Source organism: Dipodomys merriami, unplaced genomic scaffold, assembly GCF_024711535.1.
Source record: "Dipodomys merriami isolate MVZ:Mamm:240054 unplaced genomic scaffold, mDipMer1.0.p SCAF_63, whole genome shotgun sequence".
In the NCBI taxonomy this organism is placed as follows: Eukaryota; Metazoa; Chordata; class Mammalia; order Rodentia; family Heteromyidae; genus Dipodomys; species Dipodomys merriami.
The window spans coordinates 36,427-53,063 of record NW_027206213.1 but is presented as its reverse complement, the minus strand read 5'-3'; the positions used below and the strand labels follow the sequence as shown (position 1 = coordinate 53,063).

Here is a 16,637-nt window from a genome sequence, read left to right as displayed (position 1 = left end):
TGGCTTTGAAACATGATCCTCATATCTCAGCCTCCGGAGTATCGATTACAGGCATAAACCACAAGTGGCCAGCCCTTTTCCTTTTTTTTTTTTTGGGTCCGGTCATGGGGCCTGAACTCTGGGATTGGGCGCTGTCCCTCAGCTCTTCAGCTCAAGGCTAGCGCTCTACCACTTGAGCTACAGCGCCACTTCTGGCTTTTTTCTTTTTGCTTATGTGGTGCTGAGGAATCGAACCCAGGGCCTCAGGCATGCAAGGCAAGCGCTCTACCACTGAGCCACCTTCCCAGCCCCTCCCTTTTTCCTCTTATGTGGCTTTTTTGCTCATGGCAGGTGTTCTGTGAGTCACATCTCCAACTCCATAGGGAATCTTATCATGACAGAAAACCAATAAGCCCGTTAGGTACACGTGTAGATTACAGAATAACTTTATGACATGTCACCTCATTATGATTCTTTGCCTCCTTTGAACACATACAATACTGACCCTAACGGACCTAAGAATTAACGGGAAAATAGGTACAGTAAGGTTATCTATGTTAGAATATAAGGTCACACACAGAATGGAAGTTCTTGTTTTTCTTTTGCCAGTCCTAAGGCTTGAACGTAGGGCCTGGGCACTGTTCCTGAGCTTCTTTTGCTCAAGGCTAGCACTCACTCCACTTTCAGCCACAGTGCCACTTCCTGCTTCTTCTGTTTATGTGGCACTGAGGAATCAAACCCAGGGCTTCATGCAGGCTAGGCAAGTACTCTACCAAATTCCTAGGTTAGGAATTTCTTCTTGAAAGGAAGGATGTTTGAAGATGACATTTTAGGTGAGTCTAGGAAATGGGGCAAAATTGTGTCAAAAAGGTGGATAATTCTATAGATTAAACTGAGGTAAAGACAGTATAACAGGATAAGGACGTGTAGTAGAAAGGTCAACAGCAAAGGAGGAAACCCTTCTGGCAGAAATCCAATCCCAGGATGTTGAAACCACCAATGTGCCGTTCATCTTTGTTCATCAGTTACATTGGCATTGACTATGACCTCAGTAAGAAAATGTCTTCCCACATCAATACATGGGACCTATATTTGGATTGTATTTCCTCAAGGTTTTCTTACTACAAGGCAAATTTCAAAGCTTTTTTTGTCCTATGATTATGCTATGAGGAAGCAATGGCTGCCTAGCCCCATTACACCCTCCTCTCCCAAGAAGTGTCCTCCCCATCATCCTCCATGACCAGCTCTACTACCTCAGTGGCAGAGAGAATGCAAGTGCCATGGAAAAGAGTGCCATTGCGGGCTGCACCACCACTTTCCTTGCCTATCACCATTGGAATGGCCACATGCATGACTGACCAAGACAACTTGTATGAGAAACTAAAACGAGCTGTGACATGACACTCTCTTTTCCCCTCTATCACTGGCAAAGAGCAAAATCTGAGCACATTAGATATTTAAATCAGTGATTGTCATAATAAGTATTAAACAAAGGGATGTTTATAGATCATATTACAAGGATCAGTGGATAACTTTTTTTTGGGGGGGGGGGTCCGGTCGTGAGGCCTGAACTCTGTGCCTGGGCACTGTCCCTCAGCTCTTCAGCTCAAGGCTAGAGCTCTTAGTGGATAACTCTTGTACTCATATCTCATCTCTACAACTGTTCTTTCAGTATCTATGAGTATCTAAGTAGTGATTGCCAAATTTGTCTGATCATAAACCTGGAGTTTGGTCATTTACATAATAGGATTTATATATATAAGTATATAAAAATATATATACACAAATATATATAGGCTGTGGGGCTTGAACTCAGAAACTGGGTGCTGTCCTTGAGCTCTTTTGTTCGAGGCTAGCACTACCACTTTGTAGCTAGGATTACAAGCAAGAGCCACCAGTGCCAGGCATTATACTTTTAAGTTGAGATCTGAGGATCCTAGTTTGAAGTCAGCCAGGGTAAGAAAGTCTAAGATGCTATTTCCAATTAACCACTAAAAAGCCAGAAGTGGAGCTGTGGTAGAGCCCAATCAGCCATGAGTCAAAAAGCTAAGGGAGAGGCTGGAAATATGTCTTGGTGGTAGAGTGCTTGCCTAGCCTTGGGTTCAATTCCTCAGTACCACATACACAGAAAAAGCTGGAAGTGACTCTGTGGCTCAAGTGGTACAGTGCTAGCCTTGAGCAAAAGAAGCTCAGACAATGCCCAGGCCTTGAGTTCAAGACCCATGACTGGCATGAGAAAAGCACTCTGAACTTGGAGCATCACATGGCAAAATGGAAAAATTCTACCAGCAATCTTATATGACCAATCAATCAAAATACAAATATTGTATAAATTATCTTCAGACAATATACAAAACATGTGTATATAAATATGCATCAATTCCATTTATAATTCTGGGTCCCACTGCCAAGACAGTTCAGGAAACAGGTACAAATATTATCAAATCTTAACTTTGAACTTGTGGCTCCAAATATTACAGATAAGGGAATATAAACTGAACTTGGAACCATAATAGTTGAACAAAGTTGCCAAGTAATCATACCATCTATTCAGTGTTTCTTTTGTCAGTCATGGGGGCCTTGAACTCAGGGCCTGAGTGTTGTCCCTGAGCTCTTTTGCTTAAGGTTAGTGCTTTGCCTCTTTAAGCTACCGTCACTTCTGGTTTTCTGGTGGTTAACTGGAGATTCGTCTCATGGGGGAAGTAGCATTGTGGCTCAAGTGGTAGATCACTAGCCTTGAGCTGAAGAGCTGACAACACCTAGGCTCAGAGTTCAAGCCTCTCATAACTGACAAACGAAAAACGGAATAGATGGTATGATTACTTGGTAACTTTGTTCAACAAAAGATGGCAGAGTTCAAGATGGAGAAAAAAGAAACAGTATTTGGGGCTAGATAAGTGGTTCAGTGGTAGTGCTTGCCTCACATGCATGAGGCCCTGGGTTTGATTCCTCAGCACTACATAAGCAGAAAAAGCCAGAAGTGGCGCTGTGGCTCAAGTGGTAGAGCACTAGCCTTGAGGTAAAGAGCTGAGGGACAGTGCCCAGACCCACAGTTCAGGCCCTACAACCAACCAGAAAAAAAAAAAAAAAAAAAAAGAAGAAAGAAAAAAAGAAAAAGAAAGACTCACGGGCTTTCCTGCCTGGGCTGGCTTTAAGCTGCAATCTTCAAATTTTAGTCACTGGCATCCAACTCTTTTAGTGTTGAAAGATGACAGAAAACCCATGTGAGATAAAAGTTTGGAAAACAATATTGTTTCTTTTCACAATATCTAAGGAAACATCTTTGATTATTGTAAAAGTTTATTGAAAAAAAAGTTAACTATAAAAAGGTATATGACCAAATTTTATACAATAAAGAAGTCCCTTTGGAGAAGAGATGCAGATTTCTCTGATGAGCCGTCATTATTAAACTCGTTCCAAGGCTTCTAACATGATGATACTATTTCCTCGTATAACCTAGGAAAGAAAAAAATCAAATCAGAAAGAACAATTTACTTAACACATGAACAACCATTAAATAAGAGATTTTTCCCAATCATTAATGGTTTTTCAATACATGTCAATTTTTTTAGGCCTTTTCTCAATTGATAGTCTTTTTGTGGTGACAAGAAATAATTAAGCCTATTAGGAAATACACATTAAGACTGTAGGATAATAACTTTTTAAGATGTCAAGTCATCATGACACTTATGCAAATAATATACAACACACTCATTCCTGTTAACGTTCCAGTGTAGTAATGTTAGTTTAAGATAATTAGCGGGGGCTGGGAATGTGGCTTAGTGGTAGAGTGCTTGCCTAGCATGAATTAAACCCTAGGTTCCATTCCTCAGTATCACATAAACAGAAAAAGCCAGAAGTGTGCTGTGACTTAAATGGCAGAGTTCTAGTCTTGAGCAAAAAAAAGCTCAGGAACAGTGCTCAGGCCCTGAGTCCAAGCCTCAGGACCGGCAAAAATAAATAAATAAATAAACTTAAAAAATCAGGGAATAAACCAGAATGGAAGTTCTGAGGTAAATATAGTATAATGGCCTAAGGAAACACATGCAGAACAAGGGTCAGAAAGGGAAGCAGGGAACATATTTATCTGGCATCGAATTCTAGAAGGCCTCAAATGCCATTCTTAAAATGGGAGGACATTATGAAAATAATGCCATTTAAAATTCTGTATTTGGTAAAGTAGCACTATTCTAGTATTCATACAGGTTGAAACTTGAAAGAGTGCTTCTTGACAGGAAGAGAAGTTACACATGTGAAACTGGTCCTAAGTGAATTTTAAAAATGGTAGAAGCTGGGCGCCAGTGGCTCATGCCTGTAATCCTAGCTACTCAGGAGGCTGAGATCTGAGGATCACGGTTCAAAGTCAGCCCGGGCAGGAAAGTCTGTGAGACTCTTACCTCCAATAAACCACTAGAAAACCGGAAGTGGCACTGTGGCTCAAGCGGTAGAGCGCTTACCTTGAGCTGAAGAGCACAGGGACAGCGCCCAAGCCCAGAGTTCAAGCCCCATGACCAACAACAAAAAAAAAGAAATCTAATAATTTGGAAGTATTACTAGAAGTCCTCTGAATAATATTCAAAGCAGAGTTACACTTATGGTTACAGTAAAAACTACATTATTTTCTCCCCTAATTCAGATAGCTTTATACATATACTATTATTTATTGTCTCTTCCACTCAAGTATAAATTTGATGAGTACAGGGACCTGCCTAAACATAGCAGGCTCAATACTTGCACACTAAAAAAATGGAATCCCAAGAGATATATAACAGACAGACTACAAGGCAGCATGAGGACTTGAAAACTTTCTCAAAGTCTGTCAGGCAATAAAACAATGAATTGGTGAATGGTGACAAAAAGGAAGGAGGCCTGGCTCATAGAGCACTAGCAAATGAGTTTGGTCTTGGACCTAAAAAATTATGTAAATAAAAAATTTTAAGGCTAGGAAGGTGGCTCAGTGGTAGAGTGCTTGCCTTGCATGCCTGAGGCCCTGGGTTTGATTCCTCAGTACCACATAAGCAAAAAGAAAAAAGCCGGAAGTGGTGCTGTGGCTCAAGTGGTAGAGTGCTAGCCTTGAGCTGAAGAGCTGATGGACAGCGCCTAGGCCCAGAGTTCAGGCCCCATGACTGGACCCCAAAAAAAAATTTTTTTTTTGGTCGGTCGTGGGGCTTGAACTCTGGGTCTGGGCACTGTCCCTCAGCTCTTCAGCTCAAGGCGAGCGCTCTACCACTTGAGCTACAGCGCCACTTCCGGTTTTCTGGTGGTTTATTGGAGATAGGAGTCTCACGGTCTCTCCTGCCCGGGCTGGCTTTGAACCGAGATCCTCAGATCTCAGCCTCCTGAGTAGCTAGGATTACAGGCGTGAGCCACCAGCGCCCGGCAAAAAAAAATTTTTTTAAGAAGAAAAAAAAAGAAATGGTAAAAAGGAAATGGCAAAACATGAAAGGAGAATAACACCTTGAAAACGAAAGTGTGGATTGAAGGAGCCTGTAAGGTTCTTATTATTCCTATAAGTTAGAAATAAAAAAAAATATGGACAATAATATGCTTACTTAGTTGTTCTAATTTTTTGTTTTGCTTTGCTTCTTGTTAGTCATGGGGCTTGAACTCTAGGCCTGAGTACTGTTCCCTCACCTCTTCAGCTCAAAGCTAGTACTCTACCACCTGAGCTACAGGGCCACTTCCAGTTTTCTGGTGGTTTATTGGAGATTTAGTTTCAGGGCCTTTCCTGCCCTAGCTGGCTTTGAACTGTGATTCTCAGATCTCAGTCTCCTGAGCAGCTAGGATTACAGGCATGAGCCACCTGCACCTGGCTGTTCTAATTTAAAAAAAGAAAAGAAAATGTGAACACTGAGGTATAATCCTTGCCTGGTATGTTTTGTTTTCTTGTTTGTATGTGTCTACCAGATAAGGAAGAACCATGGTATCTCATTAGTCAAAGAATGAAATGTAAGATTTCTTCCTTCTTGAAATGCAAATAAAGATAACCCCGAGATACCATCTTACCCCAGTCAGAATGTCCCACATCCACAAATCAGCCAACGACAAATGCTGGAGGGGATGTGGAGAAAGAGGAACCCTATTACACTGCTGGTGGGAATGTACACTTATACAACCACTTTGGAAAGCAGTCTGGAGGGTCCTTAGAAAGCTAAAGATTGACCTCCCTTACAACCCAGTCATACCACTTCTAGGCATCTACCCTGAACAACAGGAACCAATATACAAGGACACGTGCACCTCCATGTTTATTGCAGCACTGTTCACAATAGCTAGGATATGGAAACAACCCAGATGCCCCACCACAGATGAATGGATCAAAAAATTGTGTTATCTATACACAATGGAATATTATGCAGCCATTAGAAATGACAAAATAATGGCATTTGCAGGGAAATGGATGGAGCTAGAAGGAATCATGTTGAGCGAGCTAAGCCAAGAGCAAAGAGACAAATGGTACATGGTCTCCCTGATAAGTGGATGCTAAATCCAAAATGTTAGGTGATACAACAAAACTAACAGGACTTAAGAAACAAAGAACTCCCACTCATCTGGTCGAACCACTACTAAATATCCCCATGCTGCTGATCACATGTATGGTGTATAACATGTGTATACCGTTATATGTTATAGACCGTGATAGACAATATGCTCCAGGAAAGTTAGAATGAACTTGTGACTTTAAATGAGCATCACTATTCTACAATACTGTGAAATTCGGGAAATTAGGTAATCACTTAATCACAATTAAAAAAAAAAAAAGAACCTCGGGGAAGGTAGGGAGGGAAGGAATGGTAGGGGGAAAACAATGGAGGGGGTAACAATGCTCAATAGGAAGTGTACTCATTACCTTACTCATGTAACTGTAACCCTCTGTATAGTATCTTTACAATAAAAAAAAAAACAAAAACAATGTAAGAGAAAATACCAGCTTCAAAAAAAAAAAAATAAAATCCTAAAAAAAAAAAGATTTCTTCCTTCTTAATTCCCTCCTGATACTATCTGATACTATCACTAGAAATAGAGAGTGATAGAATTTATCTTGAGACAATGAAGAATTTCTCATATGAAGTCTTAAAAAAAACCCATCATTAAACATCAAAATAAAACTACCACCTTTACTTTTTTTTTGTTGGTTGTGGGGCTTGAACTCTGGGCCTGGGTGCTGTCTCTCAGCTCTTCAGCTCAAGGCTAGTGCTCTACCACTTGAGCCATAGCACCACAAAAAAAGAAACACAACTGGTTGGTGAACAACTTTGTATTGTTCTTCCTAATTTGCCATTCTATTTGAGACTCAATTCTCCAAATCAGACCCAGAATCATCAAGTCCAGAATTTAATATTGCTATTTACCTAGTGGGTCAGCTTTTTGTGTCTTGAAAGGGTATAACTGTCCATTTAACAAAGGATCCTGGGGAGACAGAGAATCTGCCTACAAAGGGCAAGGCTGAGTTTAGACCTTGGTTAAAAAAAAAAAAATCTAGCTGGGTGCCAGTGGCTCATGCCTATAATCCTAGTTACTCAGGAGGCTGAGAGCTGAGGATTGTGGTCAAAATCAGCCCTGGCAGGAAAGTCTGTCAGACTGTCTCCAATTTACTACCAAAAAGCCAGAAGTAGGGCTGTGGCTCAAATGGTAGAGTGCCAGTCTTGATTAAAACAGCTCAGGGACAGTACACAGTCTTAAACTCAAGCTCTAAGACTAGCACTCAAAATAAATAACAAACATATCCATATCTAAAACTTAACTACAGAAGCACAGTTCTAAGACCCCTTAAACCATGAAAATAAAGGCACTAATATTTCTGAGTATGGATTACGACAGTGGAGATCTTGAGCTTGAGTCTAGTTCAGATGAAGCTAGTCAGGCAGAAGAAAAGTAAAAGACTCTAGTGGTAGAGCATCAGCTATAAGCCAAAAAAGCTGAGCAAGAGCTCCAGTCCCAGCACTCCCTACCCCCTATCTAACCTGTATTAGAAGGAAGATTTCCTAATATTTTTTGTTGCTCTTGTTTTGGTTTTATACAGGTTCTTACTATTTAGCCCCAGACTCTTTGAATTCAAAGTCTAGGTGGGATTGGAACTCACAATCCTCCTGCCTCAGCCTCCTGTGGACTATGATTATAGACATAAACCATTATGTTCAACCAAGTATTTCCTAATTTAAAAAAAATAAGATTAGAGGGAAATCTTTTAGTATTCAGAAATTTGTTTGTATAAGAACCTATCTGCTGGGGCTGGGAATGTGGCTTAGTGGTACTTGACTAGCATGCATGAAGCCCTGAGTTTGACTCCTCAGTACCAAACAGAAAAAGCCAGAAGTGGCACTGTGGCTTAAGTGGTAGAGTGCTAGCTTTAAGCAAAAGAAGTTCAGGGTCAGTGCCGAGACCCTAAATTCAAGCCTTAGGACTGGCAAAAAACAAAAACAAAAAAACCTATCTGCTAATGATCCTATCATAATAGTCTAATTCAAAGACAGAGAGTTGAATTTACAGGCTTTTTTTTTTCCTATTTAAAAACCATAAACATTTTTTTTCTCAGTTATGACTAATTTGCTTTCCAAAATTCAGTAATGAGGGGCTGAGAAGGTGGCTCAGTGGTAGAGTGCTTGCCTTGCATGCTTGAAGCCCTGGTTTCGATTCCTCAGCACCACATAAGCAAAAAGCTGGAAGAGGCGCTGAGGCTCAAGTGGTAGAGCGCTAGCCTTGAGCTGAAGAGCTGAGGGACAGCGCCCAGGCCGAGTTCAGGCCCCACGACCAGACCCCCCTCCCCCACCCCGCAAAAAAAAAATCAGTAATGAAAATATATATAAAAAACCACAAACTTTGGAAAGGATAATTTTTATAAAAAAATATCGATAGGGCTGGGAAGGTGGCTCAGTGGTAGAGTGCTTGCCTTGCATGCGTGAGGTCCTGGGTTTTTCCTCAGCACCACAAAAGCAGAAAAAGCCAGAAGTAGTGCTGTAGTGCTCAAGTAATAGAGTCTTGAGCTGAAGAGCTGAGGGACAGTGCCCAGACACACACACATACACATAGGTAGCCAGGAGTTGTACCACATATCTCTCTAGCTACTTAGAAAGTTAAAAGGCAGAATAGGGAGTTTCATAATCACCTTACAATCTGAGAACTATTACTTTATGAAGCACTTAGTTATGGGTCTCTCCTACAAGGTAAATCTCAAAAATGATTTCCAGCAGCTATTGCAAGACTTCAGACCTTAGAAGGTTCTGTATAGTTGAGATCCTAGAGATAACTGGCATCTTACCACAGCCAAATGCTGGCCATCTATTAAAATAAAATGTAAAGTTGAATCTTGTCCAATATTAGTCTTTTATGTGTGGAACTAACTTCAATTTAATCCAAGAATTTTACACAAGCAAAGTCAGTACATATGGCAAAAGAAAAACGAAACATCTTGGAGAAATCTACTCTTTACTTACCACCATTCCAATATTGTTCTGTTGCCCACTAGTAGCCATCTCCACACATTCATCTATCACCAGATTCATAAATGGATCAAATCCCCGCAATATTCCTTGGACATGTCTGCCACCATTTAATTTCACTATGAAAGGTAAAAAAGAAGTTTTAATAAACTGTTCACTATCAACCATTCATTATGGATCAGGTAGAATAAAGCAGGTATTTGGGACGTGTGACCCACTATCCTTATGCCAAATACTGGTCTACACATTTTACATTTACTTCTACATTTTGTTTACATGAATCTTATAAAGTATTTTTATACAAGGGAACTGAAATTGTCTACCTATCTAAAACCCATGCTTCTCATTTCTTTTTATTTCAATAACCAAATGGATCAGGTTTTTAGTTGAACAACTATTTTCTTTACATATTCCCAAGAAAGAAAGTGATTCCTGTACAGGTCCTATGTAGCTTTTTTGAAGGAAAAAAGGTCAGTAAGTTTTCAAATATTACAACCTAGGAAAATCCTGCTAATTTTATCAAGGCAAGGGATAGCTTCTATGAAATGATCCAATGCAGATGGAAATTAGGTAATTAAAATTGGTTAAAGTCTGACAAACTTGCCTAATTAATGGATGTGAATTAGGGCTTCTGTGTACTTTACATTTTTATAAAGTGGCTCCAAATATATATTGCCATGACTCATGCAATTGAGTAATTAAAAGCAAAATCAAAATACCAAACTTACATGATAGTTTCTTGTCCATAAATCTGAAAAAGAAAAAAAAAACCCAAACAGGTAAAAATTATGTATGCATATAACTGATCTATAATTAGTTTATTGGAAATAAGAGTCTCATGATCTTTCCTGCCCAGCCTGGATTTGAACTGTGATACCCAGATCTGAGTAGCTGGGTTATAGGCATGAGCCACTGGCACCTGGAAAAATTTATATAGTAGGAATAAATAACATATAAAAATAACAAATAGGGTAGAGAATTTTGTCGGTCAACTATGTATACACAGTAAACACTGTTTCTTAGGCAAAGGTAACTTTTTTTTTTTTTTTTGGTGGTTGTGGGGCTTGAACTCTGGGCCTGGGCGCTGTCCCTCAGCTCTTCAGCTCAAGGCTAGCGCTCTACCACTTGAGCCACAGTGCCACTTCCGGCTTTTTCTGCTTATGTGGTGCTGAGGAATGGAACCCAGGGCTCACGCATGCGAGGCAAGCACTCTACCACTAAGCCACCTTCCCAGCCCAAAGGTAACTTTTTTATATAGCGTAAAATTCCATTATATTCCACTGCCAAAGAAACTAAGAACTTTTTATAGCGCTATAAAAAGCAACTAATTTGTTAAAGAATAAACTTTTTTTTTTTTTTTTTGGGTCTGGTCGTGGGGCCTGAACTCAGGGCCTGGGCACTGTCCCTCAGCTCTTCAGCTCAAGGCTAGCGCTCTACCACTTGAGCCACAGCGCCACTTCTGGCTTTTTTCTTTTTGCTTATGTGGTGCTGAGGAATCGAACCCAGGGCCTCATGCATGCAAGGCAAGCACTCTGCCACTGAGCCACCTTCCCAGGCCCAAAGAATAAACATTTTAAAGCAAAAAAAGAAACAAAAAACATATATAAGGCTGGGAGCTGGTGGCTCACACCTGTAATTCTAGCTGATCTCAGGAGGCTAAGATCTGAGGATTACAGTTCCAAGCCAGACTGGACAGGAAAGTCAGTGAGAGTCCTTTATCTTCAATTGTTGCATGGCTCCAAGTGATAGCGCACTAGTTTTGAGCAGAAAAGCTCAGGGACAGGGCTGGGAATGTGGCTTAGTGGTAGAGTGCTTGCCTAACACTCATAAAACCCTGGGTTTGATTCCTCAGAAACACACAAACAGAAAAAGCCAGAAGTGGTGCTGTGGCTCAAGTGGTAGAGTTCTAGGCTTGAGCAAAAGAAGCTTAGAGACAGCTCCCAGGTTCTGAGTTCAAGCCCCAGGACTGGCAAAAGAAAGAAAAAAACCCCAACAACTCAGGGACAGGTCCCATGACTGGCAGAAACAAAAACAAACAAAAAAGACATATACCATATGATGAATAAGACTATCTCTCTCTATATATAAATATATAAATAATTTTATTTTTTCGTTGGTTGTGGTACTTAAACTCTGGGCCTGGGCATTGTCCCTGAGCTCTTTATCTTAAGGCAAGCCCCCTGTGACTTGAGCCACAGCGCCACTTCCGGTTTTCTGGTGGTGAATTGGCAATAAGTCTCACAAACTTTCCTGTCCAGGCTGGCTTTGAATCATGATCCTCAGATGACAGACTCCTGAGTAGCTAGGATTACACGCGTGATCCACCGGCACTGGCACTCGGCTATATTATTGTCAAACATTTTGTTTAAATTTCACTATTTTTTTATTGTAAAGGCTATATACAGAGGGGTTATATAAATCAGGTAATGAGTACATTTTTTTTTTAAGTGTCACCTCTTCCCTCATTTTTTCCCTTTTTTTTTCCTCCTGACTCAGTTCCCCTGGAAGTTGTATGGCTCGTTTCAAGGTAGTAAAACCATATATTTTGATAGGAAGTACTATATAAAAGCAACAATGACAACAGATTATTATTATTATTATTATTATTATTATTACAAGTGGCCAGCCCTTTTCCTTTTTTTTTTTTTGGGTCCGGTCATGGGGCCTGAACTCTGGGCCTGGGCGCTGTCCCTCAGCTCTTCAGCTCAAGGCTAGCGCTCTACCACTTGAGCCACAGCGCCACTTCCGGCTTTTTTTTTTTACTTATGTGGTACTGAGGAATCGAACCCAGGGCCTCATGCATGCAAGGCAAGCGCTCTACCACTGAGCCACCTTCCCAGCCCTGACAACAGATTATTTAATTCTTATATCAGATGGGGGAACTGAGGCCCAGAAGTGTTAAATAAATTGTCCAAAGTCACACAGGAAGTGAGAACATTTGAACAAACACAAATGGTTCAGTCTGATTAGCGACTCAGGAAGATGAGATCTGAGGATCACTGTTCAAAGCCAGTCTGTACGGGAAAGTACCTGAGAGTCTTTTTTTTTGATCGGTCTTGTGGCTTGAACTGTGGGCCTAGGCACTATCCCTCAGCTCTTCAGCTTAAGGCAAGAGCTCTACCACTTGAGCCACAGTGCCACTTCCAGTTTTCTTTTTTTTTTAGGGTCCGGTCGTGGGGCCTGAACTCTGGGCCTGGGCCCTGTCCCTCAGCTCTTCAGCTCAAGGCTAGCACTCTACCACTTGAGCCACAGCGCCACTTTCGGCTTTTTTTTTCTTTTTGCTTATGTGGTGCTGAGGAATTGAACCCAGGGCCTCAGGCATGCAAGGCAAGCGCTCTACCACTGAGCCACCTTCCCAGCCCCCCAAATACCTGAGAGTCTTATCTCCAATTAATCACCAAAAAGTTGGAAGTGGAGTCAAGGCTCAAGTGACAGTATTATCCTTGAGCAACAATAAAAGCTCAGGGCCAGAGATACAGAACATACACAAAAAAGTCTGGACTTTTGAGCCTACTAGCTATTCAGAAGGCTGAGGTCTGAGGATTGTGGTTCAAAGCCAATCCGGGCAGAAAAATACGAGATTTATCTTCAATCAACCTGCAAAAACCTAGAAGTATGGCTCAAGTAGTAGAGTGCCATCTTTGTGCAGGAAAAAAAGAATCTGGAATCATACTGGTGTGTTGGTATGTTTAATAGTAGCACTTAGGAGGCAACACAAGTCTCACAAAACTAAAAACTTACCCTCTTAACTTAGCCTTCCCCTCAAAAAAGGAAAAAAAGTAGGACAGTTCCCAGACTCTGAGTTCAAGCCATAGTACCAGTACAAAAAAAATTCACCCTCACCCCCACTAAAACAAGTGCATTTCAATACAATGGTAAATTATCATATATAGCAAAGTCAATGACTGACAAGATTTACTATCCCAGCAAATTTTGGCAGGCAGGAGAAAAAATTCAGTTAGACTAGGGTAATTCAACTTTGGCACACTGATATTTGGTACTAGAACTTGTTAGGTGGTATCCAGTATATTCTGGGATGTTTAACAGCATCCCTGAGCCACACCAAATATATGCCAGTAGCACTAGATTCCCTTCCCTTTATTTAGGAACCACTGCTTTGTTAAGAGTACATAGGCTAGCCAGGTGCTGGTAGCTCACGCCTGTAATCCTTGATACTTAGGAGGCTGGCATCTGAGTACTGTGGTTCAAAGCCGGCCCAGGCAGGAAAGTCTGTGAGACTTAACCACTAGAAAACTGGAAGTCGGGGCTGGGAAGGTGGCTCAGTAGTAGAGTGCTTGTCATGCATGTATGAGGCCCTGGGTTCGATTCCTCAGCACCACATAAGCAGAAAAAGCAGGAAATGGCACAGTGGCTCAAGTGGTATGAGTGCTAACCTTTAGCTGAAGAGCTGAGGGACAGCGTCCAGGCCCAGATTTCAGGCCCTATGACCAGAAAAAAAAAAAAAAGTGCACTTAGGATGGGGGTAGGGAGAGTGTTATTCAAGTGATAGAGTGCTTGGTTCCACCGGCCCTGGGTTCAGGTGCTCAGTGTCACAACACAAAAACAAAGAGGAAAAATTAAAACTCACAACTAGAGCTAGGTGCTGGTGGCTCACACCTATAATCCAAAATATTTAGGAGGCTGAGATCTGAGGGCTGTGTTTGGAGGACAGCTGGGGCAGAAAGTTCCATGAGACTTTTATCTCAGAACAAGCTGGATGTGGTGCGGTAGCTCAACTGGTAGAGCACAATCCTTGAACAAAAAATGAGACAGTTCCCAGGCTCTGAGTTCAAGCTGTAGGACCAGCACAAAGAAATTCATCCCCCCCATTAAAACAAGTGCATTTCAATACAAAATTAATATGAATTTTTCTTTGTCAGATTTTTTTTTTAGGGTTGTAAAACAACTTGCTCTCCTACCTTCAACTTAAGTTTTCTCTGAATCAGGGAAATGAATGTTCTCCAGCAGTTCTAACATCACAGCTAACTATTCAAAAGGATAGAATGTATACATTTAGGGCTCAAGGGTAGCTCAGGGGTGGAGGGCTCACATCACACTTACAAGGCTGTAGGTTTGTTCTCTCCGGGGAGAAAACAAAAAGAACTAAAAGTGCATACTTCTATTGAAACCTTGAAAGGCATTCCATTAATAAGATTTTTATGGTATCAATTAAAGATACATTCAAGCTTAAAGGGAAAGGAATAGCCTTTCTTTCTTTCTGCCAGTCTTGGGGCTTGAACTCAGGGCCTGGGCACTGTCCCTGAGCTTCTTTTGCTCAAGGCTAGCACTCTACCACTTGAGCCACTTCTGGCCTTTTATATGTATGTGGTACTAAGGAATTGAACCCAGGGCTTCATGCATGGTAGGCAAGCCACTAAGCCACATTCCCAGCTCCAAGGAATAGCCTTTCTATAAAGAAAAAGCTCAAAGAGGGGCTGGGAAGGTGGCTCAGTGGTAGAGCGCTTGCCTTGCATGCCTGAGGCCCTGGGTTCGATTCCTCAGCACCACATAAGCAAAAAGAAAAAAGCTGGAAGTGGCGCTGTGGCTCAAGTGGTAGAGTGCCAGCCTTGAGCTGAAGAGCTGAGGGACAGAGCCCAGGCCCAGAGTTCAGGCCCCACAACCGGACCCCCCACCCCCCAAAAAAAGAAAAAGCTCAAAGAAACAAACCGACATTTTTAATACTAAAGTGGCTTGTGTGTGTGTGTGTGTGTGTGTGTGTTGTTGGGCTTGTGCGCTATCTCTGAGCTCTTGCTCAAGGATAGCATTCTACCATTTGAGCCACAGTTACACTTCCAGTGTTCTGGTAGTTAACTGAGATACCAATCTCTTAGACTTTTCCTGCCCAGGCTGCCTTTGAATCGTGATCCTCAGATCTCAGCCTCCTGAGTAGCTAGGATTACAGGCATTGTCACTAATGCTCGGCCTTCACGTGGCTTTTTGATTCCTTCTATATTGTCTAACACTTGCATCCCGGCCGCTTTGTTATTTGTCGGAGGATGATGCTAGTTACGATGTTTAGCAAAGGACGTGGTTGGCTTCGGTAGCAATCTCGACATGAACTTCGGCTGCGGCTTCCGCTCAGACGCGCAGTCCCGGGCCCGGATCGCAAGGCCTCGGACCCCAGCACGAACTGAGATGAATGGGCCGAAGCCCCCGGCACGGGCCTGCCAGGCGCACTGGCCGACGGGAAACCGCTCAGGATTCAGGGCACTCGGGGAAGGCGCGGAAGTCACCCCTGCCGCGTCGCTTTTACTCGTACTTACTTTTTTAGCTCAGGAGGGTGGGCTTTGCTCATGGTTTCTAATCGGCGGGCTCAGAGATGCTTTGGAACCGAACTTGCTGCCTCCTTCACGCGCCCGCGGCACACACGACCGTTGGTCTGACGTCACGACCCTTGGTGAGCAGCCTCGCGATACTTAGGGTAGGGCTGTACCTGTCCGTCAACCACCGGCTTCCGGTTACGTCCTCCAGTGATTGGCCAGGACTGAGAGGCGGGACTTTGATTTGTTTGCACGCTGGTTCAGGTTCTGAGTCACGCGGGGTCTTTCACGAGTGTGGGCTGGCGGAAGAGCAGCCACGTGATCTTCATGTAGGTACTGGATGAAAATAAACCCTAATGGCTGTCCGGCATGTATCTTCGCGGCATGTAGTGGGGCCAGCCTGACAGTTAATGGCCAGTGTGCACCAGAAGAAAGGGGCCGGGCCCGTCTCTGGGAATTGCAGTCTAGAGCCCGTGTTCCCGACTGCCCATCCCTTTCGGAACTCTCGCCTCCAGACCCCACGTAATGCACCTTGTCCTCACACGAATACTCAACTTTCCTATCAAGTGTAATCTTACATAGTAGAGTTCTCAGATTATAGCTTTTTTTTTTTTCCTCTCATAGTATTGGGGTCTGAACTCCGAGCTTTCAGCTTGTTAGGCAAGGATTCTATTAGTGCCACTGTTAGCCATGGGTTTGGTGATTTTAAGTAGGGGGTCTCATACTTCAAAACTTAACTTCAATCCTAGCGATCAGGGTTGGCTATACTTACATATAACGGGCAGTAAAGGTTTTAAAATGTAATTTGTTTTGTACTCTGCAATTTTCTTTTGGGGTGGGGGAGGGTTGGTCGTGGAGCTTGAACTTTGGGCCTGGGTGCTGACCCTGAGCTCTTTCATCTCAAGGCCAGCACTCTACCACTTGAGCCACAGTGCTACTTAACGGTTTTCTGGTGGTT

At 42.4% G+C, this 16,637-nt stretch overlaps 1 protein-coding gene across 1 annotated transcript; it reads right to left on the bottom strand.

Annotated features, from left to right (window-relative positions):
• Positions 1-3,261: 3,261 nt before the first annotated feature.
• On the bottom strand, positions 3,262-15,830 carry Snrpg (small nuclear ribonucleoprotein polypeptide G). The gene is made up of 4 exons (XM_070004432.1): positions 15,683-15,830; positions 10,148-10,170; positions 9,414-9,538; positions 3,262-3,435 (listed from the first exon to the last, which is right to left on the bottom strand). The coding sequence occupies exons 1-4, from the start codon at positions 15,712-15,714 to the stop codon at positions 3,385-3,387; spliced, it is 231 nt and encodes a 76-aa protein (XP_069860533.1). The 5' UTR covers positions 15,715-15,830; the 3' UTR covers positions 3,262-3,384.
• Positions 15,831-16,637: the final 807 nt, after the last annotated feature.

What these genes read in the sequence shown, in the direction of transcription:
- Snrpg (XM_070004432.1), bottom strand. Translation starts at nt 15,714, where the DNA reads ATGAGCAAAGCCCACCCTCCTGAGCTAAAAAA. An exon ending in TATGGACAAGAAACTATCAT is followed by an intron (nt 9,539 to 10,147) that starts GTAAGTTTGGTA and finishes TACCTTTCATAG; the next exon opens with TGAAATTAAATGGTGGCAGA. An exon ending in AGAACAATATTGGAATGGTG is followed by an intron (nt 3,436 to 9,413) that starts GTAAGTAAAGAG and finishes TTTCTTTCCTAG; the next exon opens with GTTATACGAGGAAATAGTAT.